At 38.1% G+C, this 21537-nt stretch overlaps 1 protein-coding gene across 1 annotated transcript; it reads right to left on the bottom strand.

Annotated features, from left to right (window-relative positions):
* Positions 1-7824: 7824 nt before the first annotated feature.
* Positions 7825-17947, bottom strand: LOC108680436. The gene is made up of 14 exons (XM_018169253.1): positions 17793-17947; positions 17332-17539; positions 16813-17081; positions 16353-16450; positions 15508-15690; positions 15011-15076; positions 14543-14688; positions 14199-14241; positions 13247-13450; positions 12559-12728; positions 11958-11983; positions 11286-11368; positions 10690-10797; positions 7825-9546 (listed from the first exon to the last, which is right to left on the bottom strand). The coding sequence occupies exons 1-14, from the start codon at positions 17875-17877 to the stop codon at positions 8866-8868; spliced, it is 2370 nt and encodes a 789-aa protein (XP_018024742.1). The 5' UTR covers positions 17878-17947; the 3' UTR covers positions 7825-8865.
* Between the last annotated feature and the right edge of the window lie 3590 nt (positions 17948-21537).

Raw genomic sequence — 21537 nt, 5'->3', positions numbered from 1 at the left:
ACACACGCTCATATAAGACTGCTTATATACATGGCCGGAGTTCGGCCCCTCGCCCCGCATGTGGTGGTCTCAGTAAATGTGTGCCGCAGTCGAGCGTGAATCTGATGCTGTAATTTCTGTATTTACTTGGGTTGCTACTTAAATTCAAGATTAACAAACAAATGAATTTATAGTATCTTTAGCTCTATTGAAATCGTTTTTATGTAATTTCAATTTGATTTGAAATATTCTGAATTCGACTAAGTTTATTTTACTGGGATTCCTTTTAATATATTGAAATCTTGATAAATTTAACAACGCAATCGGAAAATCTTGGGTCGATTTTCGATTTCGAAAGTATAACATGATTGGTCATTAATTAGAGCTCCTCTAAAGCCAATCCATGTCGTGTCATAAGTTTAGTTGTTAGTGCTCTTACAGTTGTAAGCGCTCATGTTTTTAGATTATGTTAATTAGTTTAGCGTTACTATTAACATGGGTATTGCACTATTGCAGTCTTATGCACCATTCTAGTATATAATGGGATAGTTCACTTACGTTTTTTAACTATTTGGTTTCTTGGACGAATTTTATTTTTATTTAAATGACTTTCTTACTGATCTCAGATGTATTAAGTAGATAAAAACTTAAAAAATTAGTAATAAATTTAGAAAGACTCAAAGTCATCATAACTGAAACTTTAAAAATATTTTCTCCAATATTCATTAAAACAATGGCTACAGTAAGCGGGCATGCATAGAATGTGCGTAACTTGTGCATGGTCATAAGATGAATTATTTGTCACAGCAACATAAAACATGTGATATTAACACATGAGCTTGCACGTGAGTACCCACTCGCAGCACGGTCATATTTAAACAATTCATTGCTGGTAATTAGTGTACAAAAAAGGCTGTGAACTTGGTTGCGAATTCGTAAACTGGGATTATTCAGACTTAATTGTTAAGAGTAATGTACGAGTTGATAGACTAATTAAATGAACTTGAAATATACATGGGAATGGAATGGGGGCTCAAATCAACCTTGTTAAAGATGGCCCAGAAGTGAAACGATATCTTCTCACGAATAGTGAGTGCATGGGGGCCCGATTCGCCATAAGCTGGAGCTGTTGCTGGCTCAAAGTGCCCATTGCTTACGAACACAATTCATATGAGATATTGCGCTCAGATAAGAGCAGACCACACTGAAAGTTTCCATTGAACTTGTCATCACGCACTGTTAAGACATATAAGCCGCGCTTGTTATCACTATTGGTGGAGGGCCAATTTGCAGCGCGAACATGAGTACGGTCATCCGTCATCCAAAAGTGACCGAGAATGAAAGAGTGTGGAGCCGTAGCTTTTCACAAGGAGAATTGAAGAGTCATGAGACCCCTAATCGAAAGAAGTCATGCAATCCAGCTTAAGATATTTAGCAAGCAAGCAGCTAGCCATGCAGGGCGGAGCCCTCGCTGCTCATGCTCAGGGTTGTGGCGCTTACAGGGCGGAGCACAGCTCGATCTTCCGCGGGGGCGGAACACCGGAGACTTCTATACCAGCAAGCGGGCCGATGGACTGACCCTTGCCAAGCGGGACCCGCCAAGCAAGGGAGAAGTGGAATTTACATCGACTTTGGTGGTCTAAAAGGCGGTTTTTTGTGGCAATTTATCTGTAATGCTGTTAGCAATGGTCCACTCTGTCACAGCGCTCTGCCTCGCCGCTATAAGATCGATCCCGTTGGTCGGCTCACTCGGCTGGAAGTGGCTCCCTTGTAGAGGCAGTCAGCGCATAATGAAGAAGTGCACAACTGCGCTAGGTTTCTACCGCGTTCATGATTCTACATGATTTAAAGCGCACTGTTACGGAACAAAGATTCGTCAGTGAATCGGAAAGAATAGAAGTGTAGCGACTGGTTTTGTTGCAGAGATCGACTGATGACACATTGCTAAAATCTGCATTTAAATTTGCTAATCGAATAAGCTTTAGCCATATTTCTTCAATATGCTCGGTTGATAATGATTAGTCAAAAATAAATTTACACCATTCAAAGCTTTGCAAGTAATTTAAAATACAAATTTGACACAAAAATATACAGCAGCGAGCTGGTAAGACAGCTAGAACATATAGATAGGCTTGTAGCATACAACGTAAGCAAGCTCGTACCCAAGTCCGCACAATCCACCAAAAGAATTCTCTAATAGATCAACGTATGAATAAAGTATGCGTTAAATGGGTGAATTCAAAATTAGAAATAGTTCAAAAGTAGAATAAATGCAAATAAATAGATAATTTATTTAACAAACTGGTTTTTCAGTGAAACACACATGGCGAAAATTCGGTTCAGATCATAAACAAAGCCAAATTCTCTGAAAAGAGCATTTGCTTGTCAAAAACCCATGAATACTTATCACACTGACTTCCGGTAGCTGGTGCTATGCATGCAGGTACGTAGGAGAGGCTAGGATCCCTTCTTACTGAGCAGCTGTCAGGGGGAAAGGAAAGAAGCCATACCAGCACGCCTCTGAGTGACACATACGACACTGAACCAACCTGACGCTTCACTGCAGGCAAGCATAGCTATAGCGCCTGCATGTACACCGAATTGTTTCAAATTTAAAGATCGATCAAATGGAATCATTAGTTAAAATGAAACTAGTCAGGCAAAGACAAAGAAAATCAAAGGAAAATAAGTTTCCTTTCATGATTGCAAGAATTACATTTGAATTCGGTTGTATCGTTTAGACAATTACCCATCACCTCCATGTATACGCCACATGCACTGCGCTTGTGGTGACACGCGAGCAACGACAATTAATTTTAGTCAATAAAATTGTTGCATTTAAACTTATGGTAGTATACAGAGCTAGTGCAGATGCAAGAAAGGAGAAAGTTCGACTATCGTAAAATTTAAAAATTATACAACGCATATAGCATTAAAAGATTTCAAAAAATTTCTCTGCGAAATGCACTAGCTTTGTCTATAAAAACACTAACTAAAAACATTATGTCGAAAAGAACATGTTTTCATAATGCTTATCATAGCTTTTAATTTCTTATCATTGCCAACTCGCTGACCCAAACATGGGCTCAATGAAGCATATCACGCGGCTTTCTTCTCGCACTCTTCCCAATTTTTCGCAGCCATGACCGCGGCTCGGGAAGAGAAGAACTTTAGAGTTGACGGCACTCAGGAGCGGGTGATCGCTATCACGATAAGATGCGCCTTGACAGCTCTGGCAATCGTCCTCAGCCACTCACTTTATGTCCATAATAAAGCCGCTCGCTGGAAGAGTTTCGCACGCGGACGTAGCTGTGATCTTCGCGTCATTTATGTGCACTATTATCGAAGCAGATTAGCATTCAAGCTAGTTAACACTTTACGCGTTAATTCTATAATCAATGAATACTAACGCACGAAAAAATTGTTTTCGTATATTTTGGTTAAAGCGGTTAGCGTGTGAAATTACTGCTGGTAGGTACTGATTTTTTTTCACGTTGCAAGCCACGAAAATTAATAGTCATTCTTCAGTGAGCGTTATATCATTGTTTACAGAAATTATTCCTCATTTTTAAATCACGACTTTGTGACACGTAGAATAATGTACAATTTCTCGCAGGTATCTTTAGCCCACATATTATCTGGCATTGCACGCTGAGATCGAGGCTGTGCAAATGGAAGAGGCAGAACGGCGGTCGCTAATTAGAAGTTGGAGCGACTGAGAGCTATACAGCGAGGTGCTAATGCTTGTCTTTTTTCCTTCGCTAAATTATGTACAGCAGAAAGAATAAGCGTGCTCTCTCATTCAGGAATTTGGCTTAAGTGATGCCGGCGAGGGCGGACTGAAGTCATAGTGCCAAATTGCTACGTCCGTGACCGATCGAATGAAGTCGGACGCTGAAATGCAGATTAATGTATTTCTGACTTTAATTAGTTGGAAGATTTAAAGCTTGATAAGTAGTTGAACTTTAGCATGCAGACATTTATTTGTTGTGATTTGATCCGAGTATTATAAATTAACGGTACTTATTTTATTTATGTAAATCTAATGGTCACTTGTTGCACGAGAGAAAGGTTGATTTTTTCATGATTCGTATGGTTCGTTGGTTTGAGAGAACCAAGTTGTTACACACACAAAATTAACTTCTTTCTCATTTGAAACTTTGATGTTCGACTTTAACTATTTTTAGGTATTTATTTCCGATTATTAGTTAATATGCTTTTCAATGACAATAATGAAAGGAAGGCTGTTATGTGATCGGTAACGAGAGCAATATATTAGGGTATAACACCGTTCAGACAAGACACTTTTGCTGTTTCAAGTTTCATCTCAGAACTTGTCCGTCGTCGGCTACTCCGATGGCACTTCCGGTGATTGCCGATTTCGCGTATCCATTTGAGTCTAGTTGCACATTTGCAAAAAAATTAATAGGAATTGATAAATTTTTAAATTCGAACAATTCGCAGACAAATTGGATATATGTCGCCACTGTCTTACATTGCACACATTTAAATTAAAATTGAACCTAATTTCTGAGTGAGATTTTTTTAAAGAATGGAAATTAGCCCAGCTGGATTATGAGCGTCTCTGTATGAACTGAATTATTGCCGCAACGTTGTCCAAAAAATATATTCGAATAGTATTGCACGAGTCGTTGGCCAAGCTACTTAGTATTGTGATTGAACAATTTTACGTTGAAAGTGTAGCGATTGATCGCGCAGAAGTATCAGTAATTAAAGTGGTGCACTCATACCCGACGTACGTGTGTTATAAGAGGAGTATGAAATTAAACTAGGAAACAACTACTCGTACGTATTATCATTATATATTATCATTTGTCGTAATCAATCATCAAAATGCATACAAATATTTATTCTCATTTACTTTCTATCACATAGAACTCACTCAGTCGGTGGTTCAAGTTTTCTGGTTTAAATGACACTGTGGAGGTCAGGTCGATCAAATTTCAGAACACAGCTCTTCCGGCACGAGCCTGCTGCCGACAAGCGCTAGTGCTCCTTGAGTCCAAGTCTCACTTGTTTACGGATACTTTAATTGTAACTCAGCGACCACGCATCGCTGGACAACTTTGTCTGGCAGCGGCTGTGTATCTCCTCTTGCGGTCATCTCGTGGTTCAATGAAAGGGTTCAACCGTTCACAGGATTCGACTGTTCACAGGATTTATCCGCAACTTCTGCGTTTTAGAAGTTAATGAAAATGAAATACAATCCTTTCATAAAAGGCCTTAAGTTATAGCCATTGATAGGACCTAATGTCCGATTTGGATTTATGTCGAAGTATTTTTGTATTTTATTTCATTTCGTGGAAAGTCCTGTGGAGATCAAGAAATTCACACATCCATGAAGCAAGGTATATTAAATCACACTCGATAAACTTGATTGCCTTCAGTATCTTATGTAAGAAATTGTGCAACCGATTTTCCTGCATTGTACTTAAATCCAAAATAGTGAAGACTGTTCCGTCAGCTGCACTTCACGCTGCACGGTGTGCGGTCTGATGCCAGCCATTACACGGCGGAAACGAAGTCTTGTCCCGAGAAAGGAAGCTCCTGAACTCTACCCTCCCGACAAGCTATGTCTACGGTCACCAAAACAAACATTGTAATTAGCAAGAATATCGCAAGGTGGTCCGATTCTTCCAGAGTCTTCGAGACGAACTGGCACTGAATGATGCATTCGGCACGCTATCTGAAGTCTGACAATGTCTTTAAAGAATAATTTTTGAAACTTACATCAAGATTGCGGGGCAGGAAATCAGAGGCGTTGACAGCCCATACAGCGTAAATAGAGAATTGAGGGTTCAGAATTCGAAATAAAACCGAAAGATTTTAGGTTTTCAGAATTTGCCGTAACGGAAAAATTGAATGGCTACTGTATTTATACATTTACCTAATTATTAGGCATTTATTCTCTTCTAACATTTTAGTCTCCAAAGGTATTGGATTTTTGAGAGCGAAAATCAATGAAAATTCAAATACTCTTCCGCATAAATTTGGCACTCATTCGCTTCTAGCATATTAGTCTCTTAAGGTCTAGGATTTTTGAGAGCCAAAATCAATGAAAATTTAAATACTTTTCCAATATAAATAATTATATCACATCACTAAGTGAGAATAGAGCCGCTTCATTTAACCGGCACACTAAACGAAGAAGTATAGGCTGGGGTAGGAAGTATTATGTTGAAGTTCTTATCTAACGAACACCCGGCGGCAGCTGCCTATAACAACACACACGCGAAGAAAAAATTCAAATGAAAATATGAAACTTAACGACTTTCACGTCTCTGACATCATTTTTTGAATATTTTTAGAAATATGAAGTATTTGAACTTTAGGGAAGAGAGATGATCCAAAAAGTGTGAGGGACATTTTGTTCGTTTGGTTCTCAAATTATGGAAGTTGGATCGCGATGTCATGCAGTAAAGTGATCGAATTTAGGGTATGTATGCATGCGTGGCAGCAGCTTGAGGCGGGCCAAGTTACAACAACAATAAGGCTTTAGGGCGACGTGTCAGGCCTTATTTGACAAGCTCCCAAAGCTGTTTGCTGAGCAGCAAGTGTTCTGAAGCAGACAACGGTAAGCAGTAACGTTAGATATAAACTGTTACGCGTTCTCAGTAAGCAAAGAAGCTCGTTCGGTTTACTGATGTAGGTTGCGTTCTGGAGAGGACGTTTGCCTCGTTACATTTATAAGCGTCAACGAAGAAAGACTAAGTTATTTTCTTCCTAATGAATAATAAACTGTAATATTTGAAACATCAATTTTCTGGTGATGAAAGATGGGATGTACTTTATTTTAGGTTCTATTTATCGTTAAAATAATATACAGCAAACGTAGCTATAAACTTAAAAAAGTCCAGATATCATAGTTGAAATTCGATGCCTTCATTAGCGGTAAAATTATATCTTATCCGTTTTGACAATAACTTGGATTTATCGACATTTAATCAGGTAGTTTAATAGAGCTGCAAGACTCAATTAAAGTTTTGGACTTCTCATAATTTCCGCAAAGAATTTTCGAAAAGCCGATTGCCAAAATATAGACATTTTGAGCGCACCACGTACCTACTTGATAAACGCAATATCTCTTCAAATGATTTAGGTCTAATGAGCATCACTCTTAATTTTCGAATGAGAAAACTCGCAACGGACAACCATTTTCGATATTCACTTGTCATGGGAAACTGTCCCTCGCTAAGCCCAAGTGCAAACACGAGACTGGGGGCGCCTCCAATTAACGCCTTAACCTCCATTTTGAAGAATAATTTGTGGGTTTTTGCGTGGCTCGAGTTAGACGAAGACACCATTAATTAGAAGAAGCTTCTCCGTCATCCGAGGACAGCTCGTGTACTCAAGAAGCTTCGTTAATTGACCGCAAGAGTGAGCTGCCGACGCACGAGCGCCGTACTCCTAGACAGAAGCAGGCAACCGCGAGAAATACGAGACTGGAGCTGCGGTGACGTGGTCAGGGTGCCGAGGGGCTGCAGAAGATGAGGGCTCTCTTTTCAAATGTAAGGGAATTCGAGGAAAACTTTGTTCCTATATTATATCGAGTCGCTTACAGCACTCTTAAATGCAGAAAAATATTTTTCAATATCAATCTATTTAAAATAATTTGTTAATTCTTTTGAATATAGGTGGTAAAATTACATCGCTTTTCTCAGTACTGCTTGGTTCAGTTTTCACATATTGCTTCTTAACTTATGTTGCTCAAGTAGAGAATACATAAGCCAATGATTCTGTTTACGTAATTCGGGTCATGCGAGGAAATACTAGCAAATAAATCTTCGAAAGGTAATTAGCTTATATTAAAAGAAATGCAACACGGATAAGAAATTAATATATTTTTGCAGAAGAAAGATGCGTTATGAAAAGTTTCCGAAATACGGAAAATAGTCGCAGTGTCTGAGTCAAAATTCACATTGGCGTAACAATACAATTATTATCGTTAATGTCTTCCAAAAATAAAAGATATAGTGAAGTAAAAATGAATCGACACGCACGATGAGTATTTGAGATAAAGAAAAAAAATTTTTAAATCGATATTCGGTAAACACGGGTGTAATCGATCATAGGTTTCGAGGTAAAGTATTTTAATGAAATGATGAGTATTAGTTACTTATCAGTAAATTAACTGAATATTAATATAAATAAACAGCACGCTCTATTTCGTCAATGAACATAACTCATAATTCACAGATTGAAGAAATAAATGTAATTCAAAACTGAAGCGGGTGCTGGCCGAACGTTGCGGTAGCATGGCATGAATGGCATTAAAGAAGCAGCCAAGTTGTATTTCAATGCGCGGCGAAAAATGTCACTCATTTGACAGTTGAAATATTGCATCACAAGAATTGAATTATATGCCACTTTTAAACGCCAAGCTCATTTTCTCGTGGTGCCAATCTTACGTGTAGAATTATCATTCATTATTATCCCGAGGAGACTATAGAAACTATTTCATAAATGCGTGAAAATGAAGATTTTTTTAAATGGGGCCAAAAAATATGCGGCCTGAAAAACTTGTGTATTTGAATGCATTGGTAACAGTGCGTCTTGAAGGTCGTGCGTGCAGTACCAGGCATCAAATGACGGAAACGGCTGGATTTAAAACAAAAATTGCATCAAAAAACGTGGCAAAATATTCCCCTATTCCCACAACCACAACATGGCTGATGAGTCAAAAATAAATTAGTTACTACATCATCAAATAAGGTGCAACGGCACAGAAACAAAGGAGATAACAAAAGCAGCCGCTCAATTCCTCTTTACACACACGTAACCGACGCGCTGCAAGAGAAATAAAGCTATTCCTAGGGAAGAGCGAACTTTAAATTAAAGCGTCAACTGTCAGCAAAAATGACGACTTTAATTATTACCGGACTTTCCCTTGGCTTTTTTATTCTTCTTCTTTATATTTCGTTTATCAAGAAGGCTGGACTTGGACGGGAGAGAAGCTTGTTGCTGATCGGAAGAATCATCTTTGTCGGAGACATTTTTTGCCTTGGAATTGACGGAATGAACCATCTTAAAATCATTGAGATCGCTCGCGTAGTTATCAGTATCGTCAGCATCTCCACAGTATCCTTCAGTATCTCCGTCGTGATCAGTGACGTTAACATCAGTGTCTGTATCGGGATCAAAATCATCAGTGTCCGCGTCTGCGTTGTAGTCCTCAGTGTCAACAGCGTCAGTGTCGCTGACGTTAAACCGAACTCGCTGATGGCCACGCAGCTGATCATCGTTTTTCTGAGCAGATGATTTCGACGAGGCTCCTTCAGTGCAGTCAGAGCTGTCGATGACACAAAATCCGCTGCTGTCTTCGTCATCGAGAGATCGAGGACTAGATTCCTCGGCTCCTGGAGATTTATCAGCGCCTTTTGAACTGGAATTCTTGCGATTGCGCTTCTTTTTCTTCTGGGACTTCATCCCGATGACCGAAGCGTCCGTCTTGCGGGTGACCCAAGGCCCCTGAAGGTCGGTTCCAGTCTGCTCGAGTTTCAGGTTCAGGAGATTTTCGGGAAGACTTGAACCTGGTTCATCGTGGTTCTGTAATGAATCCAGAACAGCTAGGCAACTTCGAAATCGCTGAAAATTATGAATTTGTACAACTGTTTTATATTCCGATATAAAATTAACAAATAAGCGGAATAGGAAGACCATAAATTTCTTCGAATTTAAGACAGTAAGTCCCAGAACTGTGATAATGATAATTTTCCATCAGAAGGCGAAAAACAAATTACGATTTCTAAACTGGAGACGCTTGTTCGTTATTGTTATAAGCGAAATTGATTCCCGATGCTTAAATTGATATAGACTAAGATGGCATCAAAACACGGGTCATTGTACATCAATGCTTTTCTGAACAGAGATTCATTACCAATGAGTTAGCCCACATAAATAGGCGGTGGCAGTTTCAGGGTCATGACACAAACAGGAAGTTGTAGCAAAGTAAGATAAAAGTGAAGCGTGGCGAAGGCATGATTCTTCTCTTTAAATTTTATAACAAATATTTGGGCTAATGCAATCAATATAAAAAAATCAATTATGCAATAACGAACAAGTTTGCACTATTCTTTGCTCTTGCAATCATTTCCAAACGATGTATAAGCGTCATTTTTCATGAAGTCTAAAGTAACTTATGAACAGAGCAATAATGCGGGCAGATTTGAAGCAATGTTAATCCAGTGCTAGAGCACATCGCGGAAAGTCACATTAAAAATCATGTTAAGAGCACGACACCTGAGAAACTTAGCAGAAATTCAGGTACGCTTGGCATTATCACAAAATAAAAACCACGCGAAAATCTTAGAAACATTACGTTACGAACAATTAGGTGCGATCGGCATAACTATCAATTGAAGCTATGTAAATATGTTAAAAATATGACATCACGAACAATCAGGTGCGATTGGCATAACCATCAATAAAATGTACGTAAATATGATAAAAAAATATTACGTTACGAACAATCTGGTGCGATTGGCATAACCTTCAATAAAATCTACGTAAGACGCTAAAAATATTACGTTACGAACTATTAGGTGCGATCGGCATAACTGTCAATTGAAGCCACGTAAATACGATAAAAATATTAAGTTACGAACGATTTTTGGCGATTGGCACAACCATCAATTAAATCTACATAAATACGATAAAAAATATTACGTCGCACAACAGAAATTAGCAAACCTTGGGGTTGAGCCGCTGCTGCGAGGCGCTCCAGAGGAACTCGTAGACGGCGTCGTCATAGCAGTCGCTGCCGCGCCACATGTCCAGCTCGTGCTCCCGAGCTGAGACCTGCAGCGATACAAGCTATTAGTGGGCGTGGACATTTATAGGGCATTATGTGCATTACACTTGAATGTCACGATGCACATCACACTTATAGGACACGATGTGCATCACACGTGCGCTGTACATGACACGTGGGCGTGCAAATTTGTAAAATATCGAGCGAAAGACGAAATCAGTTTCTAATTTATCCTACACAAATTTTGCACAATCATTCCTGGATCATTGATCTCGGTCCTATTCAAAGTTGCACAATTTTTCGTCTAGCTGCGACAGAATAGTAATGAATGAACGATATGTACAGTTGGATTAATTATTAAACGTACTATAAATTTCTATAGCACCAAATTACAAAAAATATATATATTTCACACTCAAAATTCAAGAATTCTAAAGCTTAAATACGTTTTTTGAGCTCAAGATCGCTATTTTAGTCGTGAGTATCATGCTCAATAATAATGTAGAAAAGAATGTAACTAGTGAGCAGGACAGACTTGTTCAGTGTTGGTCATGAAGGCGCTGCGGCGGATGTCCAGTTTGGTGATGGACTCGAGCAGCTCGAGGCCAGTCTGCACGCCTGCTTTTTTAAGTATTTTATTTTCTCCTTTTTAGTCCGTTGCTACACATGGAAAACGTTGTTGCGAGCCAATTTACTTGACTTGACGTACGTATCGATGATACGCAGCGTCAACGCCTGCTTGTCTATAACGTCAGCGCCCGCACGTCATACTACCATATATATACTATATATATAAACTTTACTCAATTAAGCTAATTTAGGTCTCTAATTGCTAGTTTTTATGATTGTATCTAAAATTGTTAGGCAAAAATAGCCTGCATGCCAAATTTCAGATCTCTAGAGCAATCAGAAGTGGGCTAATTTTTGTTGTCAACGTTAACAACAAACAAATCCACAAAAAAACAAACAAACAAACGCAAAGCCAAGTTAAGAAAAACGTGTTAAAAATAATGTAAATAGTCAGCAGGACAGACTTGTTCAGTGTTGGTCGTATCATGAGTATCACGCTCAATAATAATGTAGAAAATAATGTAACTAGTGTTACATTATTCGTTTGGACAGACTTGTTCAGTGTTGGTCATGAAGGCGCTGCGGCGGATGTCCAGTTTGGTGATGGACTCGAGCAGCTCGAGGCCAGTCTGCACGCCTGCCACGCCGCGGCGTCGGAAGAAGCTAAGCAACCACACACAAAAGATTAATAAATTTATAGTATTCGTCTGTGGCAGGTTCTTGTTCAGTGATTAGATGCTCATTATTAGTATTATCAAGGAAAAAATAATTATACCTTTATGTATTTTGAATAATTATCGGCATATTCAAATGAACGGATAGGTTTTTTATTTATCTTTGATTTTTGAGCAAATGAATAGGTACATTTTTTTTACTCGTTGCAGTTTTTGGTTCACGACAGTCTTGTCTGAAACGAATTAACAGAGTAAAGAAGACATTTTGCCCTAGAAATTTACCTGATTGATCTCAAATATTGAATTATTTTAAACTTCAATCTATCTCATAGCCCTCCTTTGAATGCATGAGGCGCTTGAACTATTATTTATAAAGAAAATCCTAATTCTGTATAAGCTGCACTAATCTCATGCAGCTTGACACTCATCTAATTACTCAAGTATAGAGTAATCTAATAAGTAATCTCTCATCCAATTACTCAAGCGAACTAAACCACAGGTCATAATTCTATTTTCTGGTCTTGCGTCAAATGTAATTTGAGAAGATCTTCGCCTGTGACTGACTTAGCGACGTTGCAGAGGTCCCTGTAAAGGTAACTCAGAGCTCGGGGGTGTGCGAGGTCCACAGCCTGCGCGAAGTCGATGACGTAGACCGTGCCTTGGTAGTACAGCAAATTGTACTCGCTCAGGTCGGCGTGCACCAGGCGACACTTGTTCACCAGCACCTCCACTATCTGTGTAGTATTAGAATTTACGTTAAGGCGGCAACACTAACATCACTTCCCCACAACACATTGAGAATAGCGAACAAGTGGTTTGATTCAAGTCTAACGGCATTAATTGAGTCTAACGGCATTAATTAAGTCTAACGGCATTAATTAAGTCTAACGGCATTAATATTTTCACTAATACAGAATATTAGTGATCATTCACACACTGCATGTAATTTAGAAGGCATTACAAATAACGACAATTTTTTCACAATATAAATTCTCGATATCGGAAATAATCATCGAGATCAAGATGTATAATCGCAAAGAGAAAGAAAATAATTTTTGATATAAATGTAGAAGATAGACTTGCACCTTCATCGGCAGTAAGTTGCCGTAGGATGTAAATATTAATTACAAAATCCTTTTGTTTATTGCACGAGATATGACCTGGAAAGTTTGCAATCCTTATGTTTATTGCAGCGAGATGTGACCTGGATAGTTTGCAATCCTTATAAATGTTTATAGCAGCGAGATATGACCTGGATAGTTTGCTCGTAGGCAAGTTGCCAGTTGGCTGCTGAGAGCTGAACATTGCGCAGCTGAGGAGCGGGCAGGTCAGGGTCACCAATGAGGCTCATGACGAGGAGGTTGTGGCGCACCACGATAGGCACGGGGCACGGCACTCCTGCTGTGGAGGCGCGACACAAGTTGCGGTATTCCTTCTCCACCCACAGCTTGATGTTCTGCCACGAAATAAAAATGAGCATTAAAATTAAGCAATAACAGTATAAAATATAATAAATATACTTCACTCTTTGTTTGCCCATAGCTTCATGATGGAGATGCGTTAACCCTTCTGCATGCATAGGAAATTTGAAATTTAGAAGAATAAGAGCAATAATAAGGTACATTTATCCATAGTTTTAATCGAATTTTAATCACAGGTAATCGAATTTTAATAATCGAACTTGAAGTTTTCGAAAATATGGTCATTACCCTAAAAAAAATGGTAAAGTGTGAACTTTCATATCTAATTATAAAGAAAAAAATATCTAGCTTCAATATAGTTCTATATCCACGTTTTTGCTGGGTTTAATTGTCGAGACAGTGCATCATCTGTGCTTTGAAAACGTGCGGAAAGAGTGTTAAATTTTGGTGTCGTGGCCAGAAATTTAATTCCTATATTTCAACCTTAAAATGGCAAGGTGTGATACTATGTACATAGCATGAGGGAATGTAATTGGTGGTGGCTTAGGCAGAATAAAGTAACCTCAAGCATATAGCGGAGACGAGGTGAGTCTCTTAAGAATATTTCAAGTTACCCTCGATAGCAACGTGCCCGCTAAAAGGTAAACTACACAATTGACGTGAAAAACTAGTTGAAACCTTATAAATTAATTTTCTTCGGAAATTAAAAGACACAAATATACTTGTACGGTAAAAATTCATGCATGAAACGAGGTGGTAATGTAGTTTATTGAATGAATGTACTTTCACAGAATGACACGCTGATGAAGGAATGTCTGATTTCCGCCTGACACGAGTAACCGGAGCAATATTGTCACAAGCCCACGTCCCAAAAGGGATATACGTTCTAGTGAGCGCAAAATTACTTGCACTGATGGTTGCCGCCACGTACGACAACTTTAAAATGCTCTCTGTTGCGTACAAACGTCCTCAGGTTGCTACACTCAATAGTTTACGTATAATTAAGTTGAAAGTTCCCGGGAGAGCGACATACGGCGATAGAGTGGTGAATAGAACTCATCCAACACAGATCCAAATTATAAGCTAAGTATTCAAAGAGAGGTTGAAGAGGATGATTGGTAACAGACCGTCCGCCGATGGCATGGTAGACGATGGCTTCTTTGCCAGAACTGATGACGCCACCGAGCTCCTCCAGCTGCTCGGAGTTAACCAGAGCGAGCAACGTTACGCTCGTCCCTTCGTCCATGTGCGCTCCCACAGTGCCCTTCTCGGCCTGTCCACAACATACAAATATCACTACACGATATTCAATTCCTGGAGATAATTGAAATGAATTTTAAAAATCGCTAAAGAATTCAACCACTCAAGTTTCAACACCTCCACATAGTCGGTTTGAACATTTGCTTCAGCTTCCATACCTAGTAACTAGTCATGCCAAAATACTAGAGAAACCATGCAGACCATTGTCATTATGGAGAACAGTGCGAGTGCTCCAACTAAAAAAAATAGATTTCAGTGGCATCACCAAGCCAATAATTATGCAGCAGCTTCTGATATAATTACTTTACACATAAATTATTAATTGAGAGACCAACCTTGTCATGCACCCGTTGCTTTCTACGAGTGTCTGCATGAAGGCTTTCCCTGAGTTGGTTGTAAACCTGAGAGAACATAAAAAACTTTAGAATACATTCACAGTATAATTAAAATTCTTACGGTACCTATATACTGCAGAACCCTAATGGAAAGGACCTGAAAACTCTTAAATCAACTAATATACGCGAAGAATTCCAATTGTTCCCATTTATATTAACCACCCCATTTCCTTAGAGAACGTCAACTTGTGATGAAAGTTGAAGTTTTCAGGAATTTTTCAAGTTGTCTTGAATTTTCTAAGTTGTCTTGGATTTTTTAAGTTGTCTTGAATTTTTTAAGTTGTCTTGAATTTTTCAAGTTGTCTTGAATTTTTCAAGTTGTCTTGAATTTTTTTACAGTTGTCTTGAATTTTTTACATTTGTTTTGAAGGAATCTCATGCCTAGCAAAAGGCTCATTCAGTAATGATGTTAACTTTTTTTGACTCAAGGCACCCACCTTGTTGGACATGCTGATAGCAAAGCCCCCAGCATCGCCTGTGTTGACGTCAAGAGGGAGATGGCTGAGCATCTTCTTGGCATTCTTACGAGAGTTGATGACACTGTCATGCTTCGTGATGAGCTTGCCGTAGTGCTCTACATAGCCACAGCTCGGGATCACAGGCTCCTCGAGTTCACCCACCTTATCAACACAAATTATAAATTAACATGAGCATTGAAATAATATTTTATCATCTAGATACTGATATTGCAAAATAGGCTAAAAATCAAACCTGATACTGTAAAATAGGTTACAAATACATAGCAGGAATAGACGAAAAAACAAACATCATGAATGTAAAGTGAAAATGGTGTATAAAAGCTATAAGTTACATATACATATATCTATGGTTGATAAGTATGTCATGGAAATGTTATTCTGAGAATATGACATTCCTATTTAAGGTAGAGGAAATGAAAACTTTTTGGGGGTCTCGATTAGGATTAATTCACTTGTCACAATAGACCATGAGTAAAACACAAAAACGACATCAACTGGAAAAAATAATACAAAGAGAAAATGGTAGAAAATTAGCATGTTTCACGAACATTGTGTGCAAAATTTTATCCTTCCTGATATCACTTAAATTACAAAGTTAACAAAACTTATCTTAAAGTATGTAGGTATGTCAAATAAAAAAAAACTGGGATAGCATTCCAAATTTCAGACTTCTATCTTATTCAAGAGAGGAGTTATAGTTTGAAGAAATAGTGAACTCCATAGGACTCAACATGGCCAGACTGCAATACCTCAGTCTCTTAAGACAGAATAAAGAAGGCTTATGTGTTTGTCAAGATTCTCACTTCAATTTCATCAATGGGGTCATCTTCTTTGCGGAAGTTATCAATGTTCTCAGAAGCAAATGAAGGTAGGAGCTTATACTTGTTGTAACTGATGCTCACTGCACATGTCACATGAAATTAATTTGGATTAATTGACTAGTTTAGAATGTTCAGTACGGTACTTGCACCTTATAACTGAACCAGACTAGTAGAAAAAACATCAAATGGAGGAAAGGCCATAAGTAGTGCACTTCAGGCCCAAATCAAAGCTCTACAATATATTTACAAAACAAATGCATCATAAGTGAGAGTTATTAAGTAATTTGATGAATAACAAGTTTAAAATTAATGTAATTATCAAAGACATTTGAACCAAACCTTCATAAAATTAATTGTGCATCAACCATTTTGACAATTATAGTAATGGCAATGTAAGAAGGTGCAGGGGCTTTAGAATGAAAATTAATATGAGGCAACTTACGCTTAGAATTTTTGTTTGCATGACGTTGAGTGCGCTCTATGTTCATGTCATGCTCCAGGTCAAACTCATACTGTAACATTTGTGCTAGCATGTGGTCATTTGCAGTTGAATCACCATCCACTGCACAAGCTGATGGAACAATTACTGATGCAGATGTATCATGGGATGATAGCAAAGTGTTGGGTGATGTTGACAAAGAGTTGCTGGTGCAACCGCTGGATGAAATCCCTGCTTCAGGCTGAACTCCTGATGTCAACTTGTAGTAATGACTGGAACCATTACAATCCAAAATTACACAAAGTGGTTAAAATGCATAGAAAACTTGCATACAGTAACTAGAATATTTAAACAATTGACTACCTATCTTGAACAGGCAAAATCAAAACAGGTAGGAGTAAACTAGCAAGAAAACATCAAAAAATATGGCACATTAATCAACAGTCATGCAGACCTTTCAAGAAACTCTCTCTGTCAAAAAAAGGGCCCAACATAACTTATCTGATATTCTTGTCAACTCACATGGCTTGATTTCTCATTAATTTCTCTGTTTCCTCCAACTCAAGCTTCTCAGCCAAGTCTTCTGACTGGATGAAACTGAAAGTTGCTCTGGACTTGGATTTCTCAGTAGGAGCCCAGCTTGATGGGTTTTCCTTGCTTGAAGAAGCTTGTATGGGAACCATTCCTGCTCCTCCCCAAGCCAATTTTGGAGGACTGGGCACATCAGAACCTGCCAGAGATAGAAAATGAATTTATGAAAAAAATGTATTTGTTTAACAGAATTATTTGAACAGTCATCATGAACTACTAGGTATAAATCAATCATGCGTCAATAGAACTCAGAATAAATAAAAACATTCTAATCTTTATTGACTTGCTGCACATGAGTAACCAAGAAAACATTAAATACTAATTTATTTTTATTCAAATTTATAACAAGACATTACAGAATAAGCATAGTCAAGATTTGAGAACAAACTCACCCAACGAACAAGTTGCTGTGGAGCAATTGCTACCAGCAATGATGGTGCTTTCTCCGGGTAAAACAGTTTCACCACAAAAAGCCATTTCTGTGAGTACCTACTTGCCAAGCAATATTTAAAATTGGAATCTTACCAAAACTATACACAATTAAAACAATATCTGGAATAGAAAAAAAAAATTTCATCCACACATGTGTATATTAGTATTAGAAGGCAGATTTAGCTTGTTTAAACTAGGGCAGTTGATGACTATAGAATTCATTGATTTAAATTTTCAGGGTAGAAAAATTCTACAGATGACATTGGAAGCAATGAATACTGAAATTTTGGTGGAAGCAAGTACATGATACACGTAAATATAGAATAGAATAGAATGGAGGTGTTGGAACTGAAGAAGGAGGCCAATGGCCAGTTGCCGATTCATGTACTTTTTATGATTTGATTCACAAGGGAACCTTTGGAACCAAATCTTTCCATAACTGACGATTGATTGAGATAGCTGCTGTACTTATTGCCTGGTCCGTAAGGTGCTAGGCATTTCAAGACTGCACATATGCTCCTGCAGTCCTGTATAGCTTTTTATATAGTCTGTTCTTGAAAGCGTTCAAACTTGGAGTGTATGATACAACATGAAAATTTGGACATGGGAAAATAATTCAAGGCAATCTCAAAGTACAAAAAATCCAGTAGTTCTGATAGCTGGAGTCCAGTCCATGATGGCTTCAGCTATTGTCATTCATTTGGGTGATGTCGGGTCACTCCATGAAGATGAAGGCTATTGGAGGAGCAGGAGAGGTCCCTACGCTCATATTGGAGTGCGCGAGCAAGCACGCTCCTATTTTTGGCCACCATGCTCCTCAATTACATAGGTACATGGTCATTTACATGGCTTTCAGAATGCCACAATAGCCCACCCTAGTTTAAACATGTGATATGTTATAGAAATTAAATATATTAGTGTGGTAATTTGCAATAATGCAACTAGGATTATTTGAAATTTTTAATGGTCTTAAATGTGAAAAAAATAACTTTCATAGCTGCACCTAACCTCACCGGCAGTGTGGAATTCTAGAGGGATATTAAATTTACCATAAAAGGGGGGTAACTTTGACTCTCAGGGTAACTTTGACCACTTTTAGTTTTTCTATCAAAAAACCCCAAAACTTAAAAACTATTTGACATAGAATAATTTTGTCAATGGGCATTAAAGGCCTAATACTGAGGCTACGTAACACAATAGAAAGATAAAAAAATTAGGCATATCTAACAGGTTAAAAAATGAAAAATGTGACCCACGAAAAAGAGCTATTATTTAAAGCCTGTCGCAGAACCCCCTCCAATTTTTTTATTTTTTCGGTAAAATAACTCCAGGTTTTAGTGCATTGTAATAGAACTCTTCTAGTTACATATGCAAATGACAAATTTGAGGGAAGTGTCATAGTTTGCAAATGGGGGGTGCTGCCTCCCAATGGGGGAACTTGGACCACCTAATGTCAGCCCTGACGGGGTACAGGGTACTAATATAGACCGGCTTGGAAATTAATTTAAAATTACCATATATAACATATTTTATGTTTGATACACCTATTAATGTTTTTTTCTTTATGTTTCAGACTCTATAGAGTCTTATATATGCTAATTTTAACTTGATTTCCAAGCCGGTCAATATTATCCCGTCACAGCTGACATTAGGTGGTCTAAGTTCCCCCATCTGGGGGCGGCGCTCCCCCATTTGCAAACTATGACACTTTCCTCAAGTTTGTCATTTGCATATGTAACTAGAAGAGTTCTACTACAATGCACCAAAACCTGGAGTTATTTGGAGTTATTTTACCAAAAATATAATTGATTTTACTACACATTTAGATTGAAATTCTTGCATTTAATATATTTGTCAGTCTTCGGCCAACTATTTAAAAAAAATTAAGGTTTCCGATATGTTGGATGGATCAGGATGCAGTGAAGCTTGTCCGGACTCCGGAAAGGGGAAATCAGTGGCAATGAGTTCCTGCCAAAAAAAATGTAAACATCAAGCTTACGATTACGTAGTTGCGGTCACATTAGAGTGATCAGACTTCATTAACACATGTTCAGTTGACACTTGCTGTACAATCAGACTGTTTTTAGGGTAAAATTAGTTATTTGGGGTAACGTGTGCATGCAACCTTGTAAATAAGTTCGTGGCTTGTAAATAGTTTTTCATTTCTCAGCGTAAATGGCTTTTCATTAAAAATTACCCGGCAATGCTTAGGGCTTAAAAACCCATATATTGGCGACGCTGCATCCACCCTCTGCGCCCTGGTCAGACTCTGTAGAGTCTTATATATGCTAATTTTAACTTAACTTCCAAGCTGGTCAATATTATCCTGTCACAGCTGACATTAGGTGGTCCAAGTTCCCCCATCCGGGGGCGGAGCTCCCCCATTTGCAAACTATGACACTTTCCTCAAGTTTATCATTTGCATATGTAACTAGAAGAGTTCTACTGTTCTACTACAATGCACCAAAACCTGGAGTTATTTGGAGTTATTTTACTAAAAAGTATAATTGATTTTACCACCCAGTCTAAGATACCCCAAGAGCTGGTGTAACAAAGACCATCACTTTTTTTGAAATTACACAAAGACTATGAGAGGCAGGAGGCCAGGAGCCAGCAATCTATGATGAGTGAAGCTAGAGTATAGACCTGTATTTTGCACGTTTCAATTCAAGTTTAATTTAGCTAATAAAAAAATGGCATCATTTATAAAAAAAAGTGGTCTAAGTTACCCCATTTTATGGTATACAATTTGTCCACTTTTGATCCTCCTTTCTCTTATAGTTAGACATTAGTTACCTGGCACTGGCAGTGGCAGAGCAGTAGAGCACTGTATCCATGGTGCAATTCTATAGGTTATTCAAAAGAACCTGGTCTTATGTCATTTTGAACCGATCAACGCTTCTTTACGGACCGATCATAAAACACACCTTCACCAGCAAAAGCTTTCACACTTCTGAAGAGAGGTGAGCTGAGCAGCTGACAGCTACACTGGCCGTGGGTGGGCCTTATTTGAATTTGAATGCATGCATCGATTTGAAATCCTATACGCGTAGTATACAAGTCATAGAACCTAAATTTTTAATGTCTATGTAAAAAAATGTACGTTTCTGCATGGATTATAATGCTATTAACATTAACAAACTTTGAATTATCTCTGATGCAAGAAATACTTGCTTAAATAATTCTATTTTCAATATAAGCGACAGGATGCAACAATCGGTTCGCAAGAACCAACATAGCCTTGAAGCCTGAACAACAGTAATTTCGATTGATGTTAATTTCTAAATTAAAATGTATTTAGCCAGTATTTCTTGCATCAGAGATACTTTCCAGTATTTCAATGCTAACAACATCAAAATTCATGCAGAAACGTAACCTTTTAATAGATTATACACTGTAATTTACGCTCCTAGTCCAAAGAACTGAGACCGATTTCAAATAAAAAATGACTAAATTGAATCCATCGCGCTTTCTGGCACCTTCTCTCACAGCTGATTGCAGTTGCAGTGCATTTTTTAGCTTAAGTTGCCAATACGTATTCAATGTAGTTACCCATAGTTCCGTTGGTACAAAACTTACAAAAGAACGTTGAATTATTGATTGCTAATTTCTTGCATTAGGTAAATGTTTATGATTCAAATTGATCATAGAAGTTGTACCCATAGAAGTAAAATTACCCATAGAAGCTGTGACGTCGCTCTGAGA

The sequence above is a fragment of the Hyalella azteca genome, unplaced genomic scaffold (assembly GCF_000764305.2).
Source record: "Hyalella azteca isolate HAZT.00-mixed unplaced genomic scaffold, Hazt_2.0.2 contig11170, whole genome shotgun sequence".
NCBI lineage: Eukaryota > Metazoa > Arthropoda > Malacostraca > Amphipoda > Hyalellidae > Hyalella > Hyalella azteca.
Note: the sequence above shows the minus strand (reverse complement) of the source record. Positions and strands in the feature narration are given on the sequence as shown.

What these genes read in the sequence shown, in the direction of transcription:
- LOC108680436 (XM_018169253.1), bottom strand. Translation starts at nt 17,877, where the DNA reads ATGGCTTTTTGTGGTGAAACTGTTTTACCCGGAGAAAGCACCATCATT. An exon ending in ACCCCATTGATGAAATTGAA is followed by an intron (nt 15,691 to 16,352) that starts GTGAGAATCTTG and finishes TGTGTTGATAAG; the next exon opens with GTGGGTGAACTCGAGGAGCC. An exon ending in CAGCGTGTCATTCTGTGAAA is followed by an intron (nt 13,451 to 14,198) that starts GTACATTCATTC and finishes ATTTCGTGGCAG; the next exon opens with AACATCAAGCTGTGGGTGGA.